A 17,892-nucleotide genomic window follows, 5' to 3' on the forward strand; every position below is an offset into this window, starting at 1 on the left:
TTGTTTAATTCTCTTCCATGGATAATTTTTTCAGACAAATCTGCCTTTTTCCCTAGTGTTTACTTAATGGTAATTCTTTTTTTCACCTTAGCTTTAGTCCTACATATGACATATTAAGCAATTCCCATTAGAGCTATAGTTTGAGACTCAGGAACACTTAATGGCCAACAGACTCTTCCCTGGTGGAGAATGAGGATTCAAAGGAAACATTTGAGATTATTTCACTTTCATTATTTTTGTTTAAAAAAGTTTGCACCTTGAGGTGTCATGAATACCCCTTCTTGATCTTCCTTTGCTTTGTCAGACCTGGCCAGCACAAGCAGCTGAGATCTTTGCTCTATTTTCCCTGCATCTCTGTGCAACGCTTTTTTAAAAAGAGAATATACTATTATATTTTTCTAAGCCTTTCAGACTGCTGTAACATGATCAGGATTCTCCTGAATCTCTATGCATTCGATCTCTTCTCGTTCCTTCCTTTTGGCCCGTTTCTTTTTCTTGTGGTGCTTTTTGGAAGGTGGGAAAAAGGTTAGAAAGACGGGCAAAATAACAAAACAGTGCAGAAGTGTGCAACTGCCGGCAAGCAGCAAGCATTTGAACAGTGTGAAGGTCAAGTTTGAAGGCACAAAGAGAAGAGGGACCAACCCGATAAGAAAGGAAGAAACGTTCTGCAAAATGGCTGTCCCATGCTCTTGGAGGGAGTTCTTTATACACTGAGTTCGGGTGTGCTCAGTAGCTAATACAAATGTATAAAGCAGGGGTGCACAGTGATCTATGGCAAAATTCAAAGTGTAGATAAGGCACAGTATAGAAATGCAATCCATGTCTACATTCCATAAGGTCATCAAGCCAAGGACACCCAGCTCTATTGAGGTGACACTGAGGATTAACCAGAAATTTCCCAGAGGGTGGATAACCAGGAAAAAGGTCAGTATTAACACCAGCAGGATGCCAAAACCAGAAATCAGGACGGGCATAGTTACTGATAAACCATAGTGGTCCATGAAAACAAAAGTAGGGTTGAACACAATGAACTTGATGCTCTGTATAAGAGAAAGTGGCCTCAGCTTCTCCAGCAGTTCCACCGCTTCCCTCTGTGTGTTTTCACTAGTCCTGGCCACAAGGTACAGACGAGAAGCAATTATGTTGTTCTCATCTCCAGCTTTGGAGAAAATGATGTCATTTTTGAAGTGCTGGAATTCTGGCTTTTTTAAAAAGGAGCTCTGGAGGATGCTGATAAAGTCACTTTTGTTGGTTGCACTGATGTTACCCACTCGAAGGTATTGGTAATACTGTTCAATCCAGGACACGGTGTTGAACCCCTGGCTGAGTGTTTTTAGGTCTTCTTGCACAGTACCATTCCAGTACTCCAGAGGTTCGTAGATGTAGAAGCCTATCACAGGGCTGTAGTTGCTGAAATACTTTTGCTGTATGAGGGCATAGGAGACGCTTGGGGACTCACTGGCGAGAAGGTTGATGATGTTGGCTCCGTCATTAATCTGTAAGCACCCCATAAAGGAGAAAGAGGCATAGATGAGATACAGTATCACCACAAATGGCTTGACATAGATGTTGGTAATCCACTCATTGTAGTGCTCTCGGAGGAAATGCTGGATAAAGTGGTGCTGGTACGGGTTGGTCTCGTGGTGGGAAGTGTGCTGATGGCCGTCATTCATCATGGTCTGGAACCACACAGGTTTCCGGTCCAGGTATTCTGCCGAGGGGATTTTACAGCAAAAGATGCTGTGGTACCGGTTCTGCTCTAGCTGGCCTGCAAAGACCAGGCAGGAGCCAAAGAAAGAGAAGATGTAGAAGTAGTTCAACAGGATGGAGACACACATGTTCTGGCAGAAGACTTTTACAGCTTCGATGTTGGTGAAGGGGCTAGCCCCCATGCCAAAGGCTATGAAATACAAGGAGCTTGTCATGGTGTAGGAGACCATGACATCTGAGTAGGCATCTGCTACTCGGTCCTTGAATGGCAGATTCTCCCTGGTCCGGCGCCATCCTGAAAGAAGTTCAAACACTCCCTTGGTTCCGTGACCTGAAATGAGAAAACAAAGTTTATATTTGTGCATATGTATGGGGGGGTGTTCCAATCATCCCCCAGGTGTTTCATCCTCCAGCAGTAAAAAAAAAATTGTCAGCTAAATTTTTTTATGTTTTTGTCGCCAGTTAAACAAATGGAAAACCCTTACATGTCTGTCTAAAGCAAAATACCATGTTCACCTGCAGGTGCTTCAATTAACAGCCCTGACATTCTCAGACTCTCCATCCTCAGAAAAAAAATGAAGACACTAATTGATTTTAATGGACATTGAATTACTTCCCAAATGGACTGCAAATACAGGAGAATGTGAAGTTTGATTAAAGTCTGGGGTTCGTTCTAAAAATTCCTTTTGTCATCCTATTACATCTTTCAAGGTTTAAGGGATTCAGCTTGAAAAAACTTAAAAATACGAGTAATATTTTCTTCTGAAGAGTATAAATAAAAGGGATTATATGAGAAATGAGTGGTTGTGACCAAGAATGGGATATCTTGTTTCTTTGTACATGATAAAGGAAAAAATATGCTGTAAGTACAAATAACCAGAGTACTTTGTATAATGATTCTCTGCCTACTGAGTGAAATTGGAACTCTCAATGATAGCACACAAATTTGCAGACAAAATTGACATGCTGGTGATAATGATGGAGAGTAGTACACTGGCTAAGCCATTGGTCCACATTAATTGTCTAGAAAACATATGGGTTTATTTTCTGTGATTGTGTCTCTCTGCTATCTAGAGCTCCTCCTGGTGACAAGGAGATCTCTTAGCTCATGTGAGAGGACTTTCGGAAAAGTCAGATGTGGTCAGTATTCCATGACAGGTTTTGACTTTGTATTCCATTCCTAATGTTTTAGGATATGATATTTTAATAAACTAAAAAATAATACAGAATTACTTTAATTTTACTTGTCACAGTCACAGACTAGGAAGTCTACAGCTATTAAATTTTGCGACAGAATGGTAAAGCTGAAGCTGATCTTATGGAAAAGTTTAACAATTAAGTTATGTATCATATATATATATTCATATAATGTGTATGTCAAAAAGAATGCATATATACATACAAATTCTTTTTTTTTTTTTTCTTTAGAGAATTTCAACTGAAAAAAGCTAACATTCAAAAAACTCATCCAAAATAGTTTGGCTTCCAACTAACAATTATATTTGGCTTTCAAATAATAATTAAAACAATTAAAGCAATTAAAAAAAATTTAAAACAGTTATAACCACAAATTTGAATTTTGATTAGAAACTGGAAAGTTTTAAACTTTGGATCTAGCCCTGAGAAAATTCTGGCCAATTTAGGGAGACACACTACTGAGCAGAAAAAGAAGTAGGAGTAGATTGCAAATGTTTCTGCCTCTGTTTGTGGGCCTTCACTCTCTCTAGTAGAAGAATTGCAAGAGCCAAAGCAGGCACAAAGCAAATTTTCTCAGATCAAACCCAGAAATATGACAACAGGAGATTTGCAAATAACCAAGTGTGTGCAACGAAAGGTCTGTTGAGTTTGTCTTTAGATTTAAATTGTTTGGATTCATACAGCTGCTTATGTTGCCCAAAGCAGACTCCTGACAGCCATTCTAGACAGGGAAAATTTCAGCATAAACTGTCAGGTTCTGTGAATGCTACCTGCTCTACTGCAGATCAGTGTCCCCAGTGAAAGATAAACATGCAGTAGTACAGAAGTCTTGCAGTTAGCAAAAGGCCTATGTGGAAATGCTGCTCTCTTATGAACCAGCACCTCAGTTCAGGAGGGACCTTGAATTCCCTGGTAAATTTAGGGTGAGTTGTTCAAATTCTCAAGGCACAGCTGCCTTTCAAACTGTCATTTTTGGACCATCAAGCAGAAAGGATTGTCTCCTTCTGCAGAATAAATCTGCAGAATCAAGTGACCTGAATGCAGTTTTTATATGACTGTAGCAAGTGTTTAAGTCTCCTGCAGGTTGTGGACCAGGCTGGCTGCTCACCACTTCAAGGTCCCATGTCCTGGACTTGCTTAATTTAATGGTACAGAAACCACAGAACCATTTAGGTTGGAAGTGACCTTTAAGATCAAGTCCAGCCATTAACCCAGCACTGCCAAGCCCAGCACTAAACCATGGCCTCCAGTAACCCATCTGCACATCTTCTAAAAGCCTTCAGGGATGGTGATTCCACCACTTCCCTGGGCACTCTGTTCCAATGCTTGACAACCCTTTGAGTGAAGGAAAATTTTCCTAATATTTAACCTAAACCTCCCCTGGAGCAGCTCCAGGCCATTTCCCCATGTCCCATTGCTGATCACCAGAGAGAAGAAACAAACTCCACTCCTGTCAGGGAGTTGTGCAGAGCCAGAATATTCTCCCTGAGCCTCCTTTCCTCCAGGGTTTATGCTCACTGTTGCATCTTTGCCATATTTTGTTATTAATTTATAAGTGTTAACATAAACACTTATGATGAGTAGCTGGATGAATGTAACCTTGGGTTAGCTGCACAGTAAATAATAGAGAGGGGCTTTAGTGTCAAACACATGTGTGAAGAGCTATGCAAGAATACGCACTAATGTGTGTCTCCAAACTTGTGATTATGATCAAAATTACAACACTGTAATTAAACTCTAGGCTTTTTTTGCAAATAGAACAGATATTATCTTAAGGAAACAAAGTGTTGATATTTGTAGCTTCTTTAAGTGTCAAAATTGGCACTGACTTTCTTATGATTCTTATTATACAAAAGTTAAATTTCCACCTAATCCCCTTTTACAAGTATCTTCAGTTCTATCACACAAACACAGGTACTGGGGAATACAGAGCAGTAATTCCCTTGCTGGTGCAGGAGGAAATCTTTGCCTGACTGGTTTGCCCATGTCATCACTCAGATACCAAGTTTTCCAGTCAGCTCTGTTGCTGTCCCCAGATAAGCAGGTTTATTCCCTTCTCCCAACAAGGATACAAATCCATTTTTCCTGAATGTTTTCTGACAGTTCAGATTCAGACAACATAGTCACTCTATAAAATTCTGTTCCCTCAGCTTAGTTCCTAATGCCACAACAACATTGACAGTGGACTTAAGGTCACTGAGAAGTTCTAGGAATGTTCAGAGGGTCTTTGGCTCTGGGTCAAAACTGCCAAATTTCCCTGGTACTAACATGACATGAATGAAGTGCAGCAATTTTTTATTTGCTGGACAGGCAATGGTCTATGACTTCTTTAAAGGAAAGGAGACAAGAAATTTTTATTCCATTCTTTGTGAGGGTAGGAGAGCAAGAAAGGGAGGCCACAGAGAAGATGAAAAGTAGTAATGCATTCTTTGCCTCAAATTTAAAAGGAAAAGATTAATTATGAGCAGATATTTAAAATACTTTGGAAGAGAATAGGGATAGAAATGAAAAGAGTGAAATGAGAGACTAAAAACCACTTGATTGAGTTAAATTCAATCAACCTGGAGAAATGAATCAGTTAAAAGTGAAGCCAAAGCAATCTCTGAACAATTAGAAATCATCTCAGAGGATAAATGTAGACAGGACTGTCCAAGAAGAATGGAACAAAGAAGCAAAGTATACATCTTCAAAAAGGACTGGAGCACTGTTTTAAAATGAAGCATAATTTTTGTAATTGAATCATAGAAAGATTTGGTTTGGAGAGGACCTTTAAAATCACCTAGTTCTAGACCTCTGCTGTGGATGGCATTTAAAAAAAAAATGGAAAAAATAGGCTGAATGTCCTGGAGAATAAAACCAGCAAACAATAGCCTGTTATTTATAAATGACAATCAAAGTGAAACTGAGTGAGTTGGATTTTTTTCCTGTCATAAACGGGATTGGCAGTGAGGAATCAACATAAAAAAGGTATAGGGAAAACAATCAAGTCTAATTTCTACTTGGAGAAGGAAAAGTCATTGGTTTCATCTGGAAAAAAAATCCCCAAAACCCATTAAATTAGATATCAAAAAACAAAGCTTTCTTTCTTTAAGCTTCATTAAACCCTGGAACACACAATCTAAGGAGGTGATAAAATCTTCTTCATTGCAAGTCTAAAGGTTAAATTAATAAATGTTAATATAGGTGCTGGGTACATCCTGTCAGTGCTGGGAGGCGGATTCTGTTCACATTCCTGAGGTCTCTTACTTTTGTACGATCATACCTAACTCTGTCTTGAGATGCTTAAGTTCTTTTAAGCATGAAAACCAGTCTGTCTTCAGTGTTTTCTTAACCAAAGCATGCCCATTCAGAATTTAGCTGTTGTTTCTGCCATGGTCAGTCAGCTTCTTTGCATGGGAGTTTGATCTGCATTTATCACTCCTCAAAATAGCCACTGATACCCCAGTCTGAGCCATGAGGCTCTGCTGGAAGGAGAGCTGCTGGCTGCTGCCAGCTTTTGTAAACTTTCTAGGAAGGGAGATCAGGATGACTCTGCACTTTTTATTGAATCAAAGCATAAAGAAGATTATTTGCTGCAATAGGTAACAGCAGTCAGTGTGCTGATAACCTTGGTGCCTACATTATATTTTAAACAAACACACAAGCAAAATCTTAGAAGTGCCATAACACAGATTACTCAGCATTTCTGCTCTGAGAAATCCAAGTATTGTACTCAGTTTTCATTAATGTAACTTGTAATGCATACAAAGGATGAGGAGGCAGCTTTCTTTTAAATCATAGTGGTGGGCAGGAAGTATATTTTTACATTACAATTCTTTGCTGTGATCCTATAAACTTTACATTATTTTATCTAGGGGGAAAAACACCTTTTTATTTTTCTCCCAGTGAATAGGCAATTCATGTTCTAGAAAAACTTGTCTAATTTTACCTAATATATGCCCCATAATAGCAGGGGCCATGATCATTAGGAGCATATTGAAGTGCAGAATCTTTGAATCATTGAATGGCTTGGGTTGAAAGGGACATTAAAGACCATTTAATTCCAGTTCTATGCCATGGATAGGGACACCTTCTACTAGACCAGGTTGCTGGCTCTTTGGATTCTCTTATCCAGGTTTATTGATTTGAAAATACAACCCATTTCAGTGAGTTTAGGTTCACATCATCACTTTTTCTACAGAGGAACAACTTTGCATCTCAACACATTGCAGTGTAGGATGCATTTGTTCTTCTGCTAAATCATTAATATTAGTATCATTAATATTGGTATCCCCACTTACATAAAAAAACTGAAGTACAGAGATTAAGAAAATTAATCACAGTCACTGAGGACTCTCTGCATCGCAGGGAGGGAAGAAGGAATAGAAAAAGTTATTAAACCTCTTCTTTATGAAGAGTCAGTAAATCCTTAGGGATTTTGATGTAGAAGGCAGAGAAAATTTGAAGCTTGGTCATACTTTAGGTAGCAGTAGGAAATGTGTACCTTAATCTAGATCCCATTCCTAAAGGTAAATCTCAGCACAATGCATCCAGCTAAGAAGTGGACCCTGACCACAACACTGAGGAAAGTAATTCCCAGCTTGATTAAGGAGAAGAATAAATAGAGAATATGTTTTCAAACAAATCTAAAATGTAGGTAGGAAAAAAAAATGGTTTTAATTTTACATCTCTCTAGGTACTTGTAAAGTGATTGTAGTTGAATTGTTCACATAGTTGGGTTGTTGACCATTTCTTCTTTACTTAGTTTTGCCTTGGCTGTTGTGCTGCTTCAGTGGTAACTGGGAGGGTCTGATGAGGCAGCTGAAGAACTAAACCACTCTCACCGTGGTTACTGGTTTACCTTTCTTCCAGAATGTCCTACTAGAGGTGAAGTCAGACCTCATCCTGCCAGTAAAATGCCTGGGATAGTTCAGACAATAGGAGTTTTCTGTGGTATCACAGTATTTACATCTCTGAATGTCACAGAGCTTACAGGAACTGCAGCAAAAAATGAAGTCCAGTCAAAATCTCCTGCTGAAGCTCCTGAAGAAATTTTGTTTTCACTAAACCTGTACTTCTTTATTTCATTTGGTACATGTCATTTGATTATATTTAGAAGCATGTAAACAGAGAAATTAAATCCTTTCTAGGTCCATTCTCCTGTGAGGTCACTACATGCACAATTTCTTCTCTAACGAGATTATGTAGAAATGCTGACAGAGGGGTTTTACATCCTGCTGTGCCTTTCTGTCTTGAAAAGCATTCAGGGTAGAATTCTTCTTTTAAGTAGCAGATCTCTATCATAATAAATTGTCTAATTTAAAAAGCTGGTTTTTATAGAAAGAATATTTAACCAAGTGCAATGAAACCTCAGCCAGCTGAGCCATCATCTTTAGTGACAGGGACCTCATGGAAATCTCCAGTGCTTCACAAGAGATTTCATTATTGCTACATTTTAGCACAGCTGATAAACAGAGAAAATGCACTTAAATCCATAACAAATATCAGCAGCAAGGTCAGTTATATATAATAGCTATTTTGATTTCCTTAAAAGTATTTCTGCCAGACTATGGCAACATTGCCATAAGCCTAAACACATCAATACTTCCAGCTCCCAAGTTTTGGTATATTCCCATTACAATATGAACCTGATTTAAAAAGTAGCAGTGCATCATAGGGCACTCCTGTTAAATATACACACTGTTCCTTCATGTGTACTCAGTAATTGCATTTCTTTCTGCTTTCATGAGCACTTCTGAAAGCCTTTTAAATAATTCTGAGAATTTCCAATGAGACAAAAAGCTCTGGTCTCCGCATGGCCATTTTGGAGGAGACTGGCAGACAGATACTCCATGATTGTTTGAGGCTGAGGAGCAGTGAGGAGAGAAGCAAACATTTGATTCTGTCTGCAGCTGGCTGTATAATTGCATTTCAGAAAAGATCAGTATCAGCCTAACACTGCTCCCATGAAATTCTGCCAACTTCTCAACCAGAGCCGCAGCTGTAAGAACCTGTACAGGAAGAAAATTGTGTAAAGATGCAGCAGTCACAGCTGTAGTTCTTCCCTTGCCTTCTAACCTCCTAAGAAACACCAACCTATAAATTAGATTAACACCAATCTGTTGGAAACACAAATTACAAGTGGTGGTTCATGCACTTTTAGTCTCCTTTCTGATATGTTTCTTCTTCAAGTAATTCGTTCCACAGGCCTTGACAGCCCCCTCATTCTACCCTTTCCAATCCAACTCAAAATAAATGTCCCAGACTACACACAGAAGCCCAAACATAAGAAAGCAACTATGGGAACTGAGCTGAATCACATGTTTAAATCACAAATTTACTTACACATCACATCCCTCTGGCACATCCTTGATCTTTCATCAGTTTCTGTCTCTCATTTTGGAGGCTCTCAAGGCAAACACTGTTATCCCTGTTTACACAGAGACCACCACAGTGGGACCTTGATCTTGATTTAAATTAAGAATAATTAATACTAACAAGAAACTGGCATCTCTGATTTTGAATCTTATCCAGTTTTGGATCTTTCTTATTCAAAAGACATTTCCTGAGCTTCTCCATAAGCATCCCTGGGTAGAAGCCCAGGATGAGCCCTGGAGATAAGCCAAAGACCTGCTAGTCCAGACACAAACATGTTTCTAACTAAACTGTAATGACACTTCTTTGTATTCAAGGTTGCTACAGTTAATTTTAAGGTAGAACTGTACAATTTTTCATGCCTAGACTCTTGTTCTTTTTCGAAGGAACAGAAATATTAAATAGCACCCCCCCGGATTGAAATAGAGCTGAACATGGAGAATGTTTCAGTGGATGTGATTAATAATTGGGCTGCACACCTCATTAAGGGAGATTTACGCTTGAGCAAATGTATATGGCTTGCAAATTGTACATAAAGTTGGAATCCTGCTTCGTTTTCTGCTGTGCTTAGCAATGAATTAAGATGCTTTTGCTGTTTCTCATTTAAGACTTTTAATGAACATTGTAGGCAAGAACTGCACATATGGAAACTGCTATTTATTGATGAGAGTTTAAGTGACATATAGAAGACAAGGTAATGAATTTAGATCATGTCTTTAATTATATTATGATACCCTTATTTAGGCTAAAAGCATTGGATAAACTTTTGGATGGATTTATGACACTAATTGGAACACTTTATCACCTGGATTTGATAATCCAGTAACGTCCAAAAGAATAAGGTACTAGTGAGACTCAGGAAAGGAAAATGTTTCAATCAAGCGTAGATTCTGGCATCAAGCAAAAAATAATCTGTACTTGAATCATTACAGGAACAATGTTTGGTCATTTTCTGCTTTCTGGCAAAGACAGAACAATAATAGATTCTTCAAAGGAAAAATGGTTAAATAGCTGGAGAAGTAAATAGATGTGAAAGCATACATGTCCAAAAATGGCCAGTGCCTTTGTAAGTTTGAGCCAATGAAGAGAGTGAAGCACTGTTTGAAGGGAGTGGGACAAATTCTTGGAGTTTTATCCATGAGGCAAGTGTATAATATTATCAGTGGTGGGACCCAATTGTGAAAGAAGAAAACTTTTACCTTTCAGTGACAAGATCCATTTGTCTGCACAGTCTGAAGTCTCTGAACTGCAAGATTCCAGACATAACAAGCCATGAGAAGAAAAAGTTCATTCTTCACCTTTCCCCAGTGAAATTATTCATTGTAACATCCAACGTCCCCTTCCTGGAACAGATGGAAAATCACCTGGGAAAAACCTTTGTGGGGATTTACCTCCCTTTGAAAGGGATATAGTCACTCTGATCATGAATGTTTTCCATACATCCCCAAAATCTAAAGGATCACCATCTTTTCACTGAGTGTAGAGCTGGTGCTGTGGTTAGTTTGGTTTGAAACACACTAAAGAGAATGAGAGCTACACCTTGGCTGAAGTAGCTCATTTTCAGTTGCTACCCCAGGGACAAGTTCCAGGTGAGTAAAGCAGGGCTAGCCTCTACCTTGATAGTTACTAGGTCAAATCCTGTCAAATTTCTACAATAATAATTCCTACTTGGAAATTACTCCAGCTGGTGACACTGTGGTGCAGAGCACAACATTTCTGGACATGGAGATTTACACCTACACTGCTTATCTTGATGTAACAGCACACCTTTACTGCAATGAAGAGAGAGCTTCAGACAAAGGGAATGAACCTGGCTGCTGACAGGGTGGTATTTTTAACAGTGTTGTTAGTGCAGGATTTGCTGACATTTGTTTACTTCAGAAAAGGGATGGGAAGGCAGAGTGGGAGGCGACACAGACTTTTTGCTGCCCTTTGCTGGGAGTGAAGGAAATACAGGGACTGACTCAGCACTTGAAAAATAGATAATAAATCTCCCTTTCCCTTCCTAAAAAGCCCCATTCCTGCGCTTCACAGGAACATGGGAGAAGGCTTCTCCACTGCCCTTGCCAAGACTGGGACAGCATTGGGATCACTGCAGCACCAAGGCTCTGGCTCAGGCTGTCCCACCAGTGGGACTGCTCAGGGTGGGAAGCATCCTCACATGCCCACATCTTCACATCCCCACATCCTCACCTCTGGCTGCTCCAGATCACAGGGAGCTGCCAAGCAGCTGATGCAGCAACGTGGCTGCTGCCCTGCTCTGTGAAACACAAACTCTGGGGAAGCAGCAGCCCTCTCCCATATTCCCGGTGTGTCCCTATAAATTTAGCCAGATTGCCAATACAGGATCTGTAAGTTACATATATACTATTTATCAGACAGCAGTGACAGGCAAAGCTGTAGATGCAGGAATTCATTCAAACAAGCTACCAAATGGTTACAGAGGTGCTCAGCATGCCTCTTCACAGCAAAAAACCTTCATGGGACCTAAGGGTTCCTCTCATTAGACAAGGGGTTAAAACCAAAATGAACCAAATAGAGAAGAAATGGCTTATCTGATGGCTGGAATAAAATAACTCTCCTTAAATTTCTTTATGCAGTTTTACTGAAAAATGAAAACTACAAGATATATTGGTGCTCTGCCTGCTGCTCCACAGCTTGCAGCTACTCTTGTATCAAATTGGTTCAAACCCCTGCAACACTATTATGGACCATTCAGCAAGTTAAAAGAACTTGCGCACATTCATGGAGGAAAATTGCACAGAAAGGGTCATTAAAGTCAGAGATAACATATTTGGATTCACAAGTCAATGAGCCAAGAAGCAGCAGGAGCCTTGGGAGTGTTTTGGGAGAGTATGACTTGATGCCTGACCTGTTGAAATCCCCATTTTTAAAGCACTTGCCATTGGTTGCTATCAGAAATAGGATGCTGAGCTAGATAAATCCTTTGGCCTGAGTCAATCTGAATGATTTTATGTTCTTTTGTATTCACGGGGCTGACTGCATTAAAATCCAAATGCGCAAGAAGCATGACTTAAAGTTGTACAGCTCATCAGGCCCTTAAATCTGGCATTTAAGTTGTTAACTTTACTAATTTTAGTATTGTAGCAATACCATCTAGAAACCTAGCTTTGAATTTATACAAATACTTGCATCTTTCAATGCCTGGTCTCAGGTCCCACTTACCCTTGGCACCTGTGCACAGCAGTGATTACAAATTGATTATTTTGCTGTAGGATGATATAGCAGTGCATGCATTGATTCTTTCATGCACTATATATATAAATTAATATCATGACCTCTGTGAGATTGTTGTGGGTATTACACCAATTTTATGGCAGGGAAACTGAGGCAAAAAGAAATCTAGTTTTAATCTATCTAGCTTTAAACTGTCTAGTTTTGAACCATCAGAAGGCTCCACCAGCAAGCCCATGACATTGCTCAGCCTTGCTGTTCTCATGTAGCACAGGATTTTTATTGCTGTTTATATGCTTAAAACCTTATATCAATCAATCAATTAATCAATGCATATGTGTTACTCTGGAAATTCATACCTTGGGAGTTGGACCGAGACACGGAAGAAGTAAACCATGCAAACTCATAGACATTTATTAAAATATGTTTCCTTCCCAAATTTTTAGATAGCATATGACTGCTACTTTTCCCGTGAGCCCTTGACTCCTTCCCACGTTGTTTTTCAGCCTTTCCAAGAGTCAGGGCTGTCACCAGTGAAGGACTCCTACCCTACATGGCTCTGATTCATTCCCCAAATCACTCACCAGAGTACTCCATGACGAGATGGAATTAGACCAAAAAGCTTTCTCAATTTTGTAGGGCATGGCCTCACCTTCAAGCTGAGTCTCATAAACTCTGCTGAAATGGTTGTAAATAAAGCACAAGAGGAGCTTTCACTTCATGGCAAAACTCCCACAGCCATCTGATATGCTCAGTGTTGCCATCAAAAACATGAGTGGGTTGGCTTGTGCAGGACTTAAAAAAAGCCTCTTCCAGTTAGCAGCATTTAGCAGCTCATTAATGTATGTGAAACCTGACCTTTAGCAGAACGGTAGCAGGAACTGGGGAGATGATCTCTCTTTCCATCTGATACACTGCTCCAGCTATCCTTCCTCTCTAAAAAGTCTGATTACCTCTCAAAGGAAGCTCAACACTGTGAAAGAAAAAGAGGGAATGAGGAAACTGCTGGCTCAAACTACTTCAAACCCTTACTTTTTAGTGATTTTAATAAATTTCAAATGTTGCATTGTCAGTCATTGCAATGGGAGTAAGGCAGAAATACCCCAAACCCAGACCACAAATCTCATTTAATAGCTTGGAATGTGTAAGTGAGGGATGTAAGAAATCTGGAAAGGAGAAGACTCATAAGTCTGTTACCAAGGTTTTGTTTGCAAAGCTCAGAAGAAAGAAAATTATAATCTATGCCAGGAGCAAGGTGCTGGCTGCTCCTTGATCACTGATCTTATGGAAGGCTTAGTTTTATTAATTTTGTCAGCAAAGGATTGTGAGAAGCACTTCACTATGTGCTCTCAGTACCCTGAATTTACTCAGAAAGGAAAATAACAATAAATATAAAATTAACTATATTTGTAAATCACTGCAATTTAAGTGTGGGACAGAATGAAAAGTTATGCTTTGTTTTAGAAAGAGATTTTAAGATTGCTTGCCTCCTACAGGAACCTATATATCAGTTTATTTTAGTTGATTGCTTCTGAGAATGTTGCTCATTTATCCCAGCAATGACATAGCAAATTGCTCTTTCCCTTCAGTTTTAAAGAACTAAAAATGATTTTAGATATTGTCATGAGTTATCATTATAAGACTGAGCCAGAAATTTGTACCGTTTCAGTCTATATCTCTCAAGCTGATAAATGGTGTTTTCATTCATAAGGCTCCAACTGCAAGCTTAAAAGATTGCTAAATACAAACCAGAACACTCTGGCAAAATACAAGACTGTATCAGTAAGGAATATTAAAATTCCTTTTCTGAAAACAGTTTTAGCTGTGGTCTGTAAAATATTCCCTGTGTAGAAAGTAGAAGGTGCCCCTGCCCATGGTAAGGGTTTGGAACTAGCTGATCTTTAAGGTCCCTTCCAACCCAAACCATTCCATGTTTCTACAATTTTGAAACATATTTTTTCAAGAAAATCAGTAACGAAAACAGAAAATGTTCCCATAAAATGTTCCCACTTAAAAATTGCTGCACAATCTGCATGTTTGTAACCTCATTTGAGATGTAATGTTGTTATTTCATATGAAATGGTAATGATAAGTATCTTTTCATTTTAAATGGGAAGATAAAAGCTTCACACAGCCATGAACATGGAATTCTGCTGCTCTAGCATCAGATCACTGCAGTCCTGTGCTCTTTCCTCAGGCAGAAATGCTGCTGAGTACCTCAGCCTTCTCCTGGCCTGGTGTTACCAGTTTACCAGCATTTTTTGCCTTCTTTGACCTTCTTTTTCTGGCCAACATGTCTGTGGAAGCCCTTCCTGTTAGTCTTTGTGTCACTAGCCAAGTTCAGCTCCAGGTGTCCCTTGCTCTTCCTCACCTCATCCTTACACAACTGAGTGTGTCCTATAATCTTTCCAGGATACTTGTCCCTGCTCCCACTGCTCATACATTTTCTTCTTGCCTTTTGGTTTGACCCCACTCAGCCATGCTGGTCTCTTGCCTTCATTCCCTAATTTCTTGCCAGGTCTTTTTCTGTGTGGCAGATATCCTTAAAGATCCTCTAGCTCTGTTCTGCTCCCTAAGGACAGTTTCCTCTGGGGTTACATGGACTAGCTTCTTGAAGAGCTGGAAGTTTATTTGCCTAAACTTCAGGGGCTTATCTTGTCTCTTCACCTGACCCACATCTCCTCCATCTCTGCTTCCTCCCCTATCTCTTCTAAACAATGTTTAGCCACTGATAGCCATGCTCTGGTCATGGGATTCATCCCACCCAGTTTCAGGAATGGCTCTAGGTCACAGCTTTCTGACAGCATAGCGGCTTCCAGTTTCTCTGTTTTGTTACTTATGCTAGGTGTAAAGGCATTCATGTAGAGGCACTTCAGCTGGGCTTCCTAAGGAACACCCATTAAATTCCTTAGAAATATTTCCCTGATATTTTCCTTTTGGCTTCTGTTACCTCAGGAGACGCTGGCCTGTTTCTGTAAGATTTCAGATTTTCTGTAAGTGTTCTCCAGTGTACTCAGCTTATCTCAGAGCAACAGGCTGAGGGTCCTGGATAGTTCTGAGTTTCTCTAACCCTGACGTACCACCCCTTGTCATGTGCAGGGCAGGTATTATCCTCCTTGCTGTTCAAATCTAGAATAGCCTTAGGTAGCTTATCTATTTGGAAATCTACAGGTGTCTGTCTCCTTCCACTGACCCAGAGGAAGCTCAAGAAGTCAGAGCTCCAGATGTTGACAACTCGTTTATGCCAGGTGGGTCAATCCAGGTGCGTCTAAATAAAGACCACAATTATCACTGAGGAATTGGCTCCTTTGGTGAGGTAGGGATTTGTCCTGGATCCAAGGAAGTGGTTGGCAAAGCTGAATTTCCACATCATGAAGTGATCAAGCAGATGGTCACATTTTGGCTGCGGTGTGTTGGGGTTGTCTCCATGGAGTGTTCTGAGACAATATGTGCCCATATAGACAGAAAGATGTTGTGGAATTATTGCTGTTACAAGGTCTGCCTTCTGCATGCCAACAACAGCTACAAGAGATGCCCTTGCACAGTAAAGAGAGCAATATCTGATTAGCAGGGAATAAAACTGTGGCATCAGCAGATCATACAAATGTTATGGTTGCAAACTGCCAAGAAGCCTGCTGTCAATTAATTTTCTCACAAACAATTTGCAGAAAATTCTTCTTTGCCATTGTTGCTAACAGAACGATGATGATGGCAGATTTTATTACTTCTGGAACAGCAGAATGGGAGGTGGTGTGTCCAGGCAGACTTGTCAGCAGTCCAGATGTAGGCAGGATGGGTTCATATATCTCCTCTCTGTTTTCTGAGCTCCCAGGTGTGAACTAAATAGAACAAGACCCAAAATGCTCGTTCTCCTGTATAGACTTTTTTCTCCTTTTTTTTTTAACTTTTAGCATAGGTGGTTGACAGGCCTTTCTCAATTTCTTTTTGCAGATTAGTTTGTTCAGGTGTAATTTTCTTCTTCTCCAGGGTCCAATCCCTAGTTGAAGGGTGGCACCTGGCACTTGGTGACTTCCCCTGGTTCTTGCAGCTTCTCAGAAAACCCAATCCAGCCTTTCTGTGAATGATCTTACTTCTTCTGTGACCCCTATTTGTCTCCAAGAGTAGAATAATTAATACTGGTCAGTCAGCCCAGAACTTACTTTAAACAGAAGGCAAGTTTCTATGGAAATCACAAGTTTTCATTCAAAGAAAGCAGCGATTTTAAGCTCTTGGACCACAAGAAGGAATAATCTAAACTAAAAAATAAGGGTACAGAAGATACTTAAGTCAAGGGTACTTTTCAGCCTATTCTCTCAGGTTACTTAGCTAGGGTACTTGTTCACACTTTCACACCACAAACACTATCCCTTGAGAAAGGATTTTGGAGAGACTCTAACCTGCACAGGCACCATTTGACTTGAATATTGACTTGAAGAAGCAGATAATCAAAATGATATAACTGAAAACCTTTTTATTGTAGTTAAGTGCGTCAATTTCCATCACTGCTGTTCATGCCTCCTTCCCACATACCTCTCTTTTTATATTAAAGTGAAAGAATTTCTTTAGCCTTGTTGGTAAGTATTAAGTATTAAAATGAGTGTCTTAGTCTTATTTGAGAGTAGATGTAGAACAATGAAAAAATCTTGGTGGGATTTTCTTTTATCTTTGTTCTTTCAGGACTGAATTGTTGCCTTTGTATCTGACTCTGGAATAACAGATTTGTTAAGATTGGGAAAGACATCTTAGATTGTCCAACCATTAAATCAGCACTGCGATACCTGACATTAAACCATATCTCTAACACTGCATCCACACACTTTTGTACACTTCTGGGGAATGTGACCCCATGATTTCCCTTGGCATCTTGTTCTAATGCCTGACCATCCTTTCGGTAAAGAAATTTTTCCTAATATCCAATCTAAACTTCCTCTGGTGAAACTTGAAGCTGTTTTTTATTGCCTTATTGCTGACCTCCACCTGGCTCCACCTTCCTATCAGAGACTTGTAGAGGGAGAGAAGGTCCCTCCTGAGCCCTCCCAGCTCCCTCAGCTGCTCCTCATCAGACCTGTGCTCCAGACCCTTCCTCAGCTCCACTCCCTTCTCTGGATATGCTCCAGCCCCTCAATGTCTTTCTTGTCATGAGGTCCCCAAAACTGAACACAGGATTTGAGGTGTGGCCTCACCAGTGCCCAGGGGAGTCACAGGGGACAATCACTGCCCTGGTCATGCTGGCCATGCTATTCCTAGTACAAGTTGCTGTATTGCACCATAAAGTTTGGATTGCAATAAGTTTACAGAGTCCAAATGTGGCAGGTAATTATTTTTTTTGGAGAAACTCATAATTATTTCCTTTCCTGTTCTTAGGAGTTGGCTTTAAAAGTGCCTTTAAATGCCTAAACCAAGTCAAATGAGACAAAGCAAGAGAGCAGAGAATGT

General features: G+C 39.9%; 1 protein-coding gene across 2 annotated transcripts in view; it reads right to left on the bottom strand.

Annotated features, from left to right (window-relative positions):
- Positions 1-217: 217 nt before the first annotated feature.
- PTCHD4 (patched domain containing 4) overlaps positions 218-17,892 on the bottom strand; it is a 79,720-nt gene continuing 62,045 nt past the window's right edge. For both annotated transcript variants that reach the window (XM_072926305.1, XM_072926306.1), the window contains exon 3: positions 218-2,041. In XM_072926305.1, the coding sequence (XP_072782406.1) occupies positions 408-2,041 (1,634 nt within the window). In that variant the 3' untranslated portion in view covers positions 218-407. The remainder of the gene's footprint in view (positions 2,042-17,892) is intronic.

Source organism: Taeniopygia guttata, chromosome 3 (assembly GCF_048771995.1).
Source record: "Taeniopygia guttata chromosome 3, bTaeGut7.mat, whole genome shotgun sequence".
NCBI lineage: Eukaryota > Metazoa > Chordata > Aves > Passeriformes > Estrildidae > Taeniopygia > Taeniopygia guttata.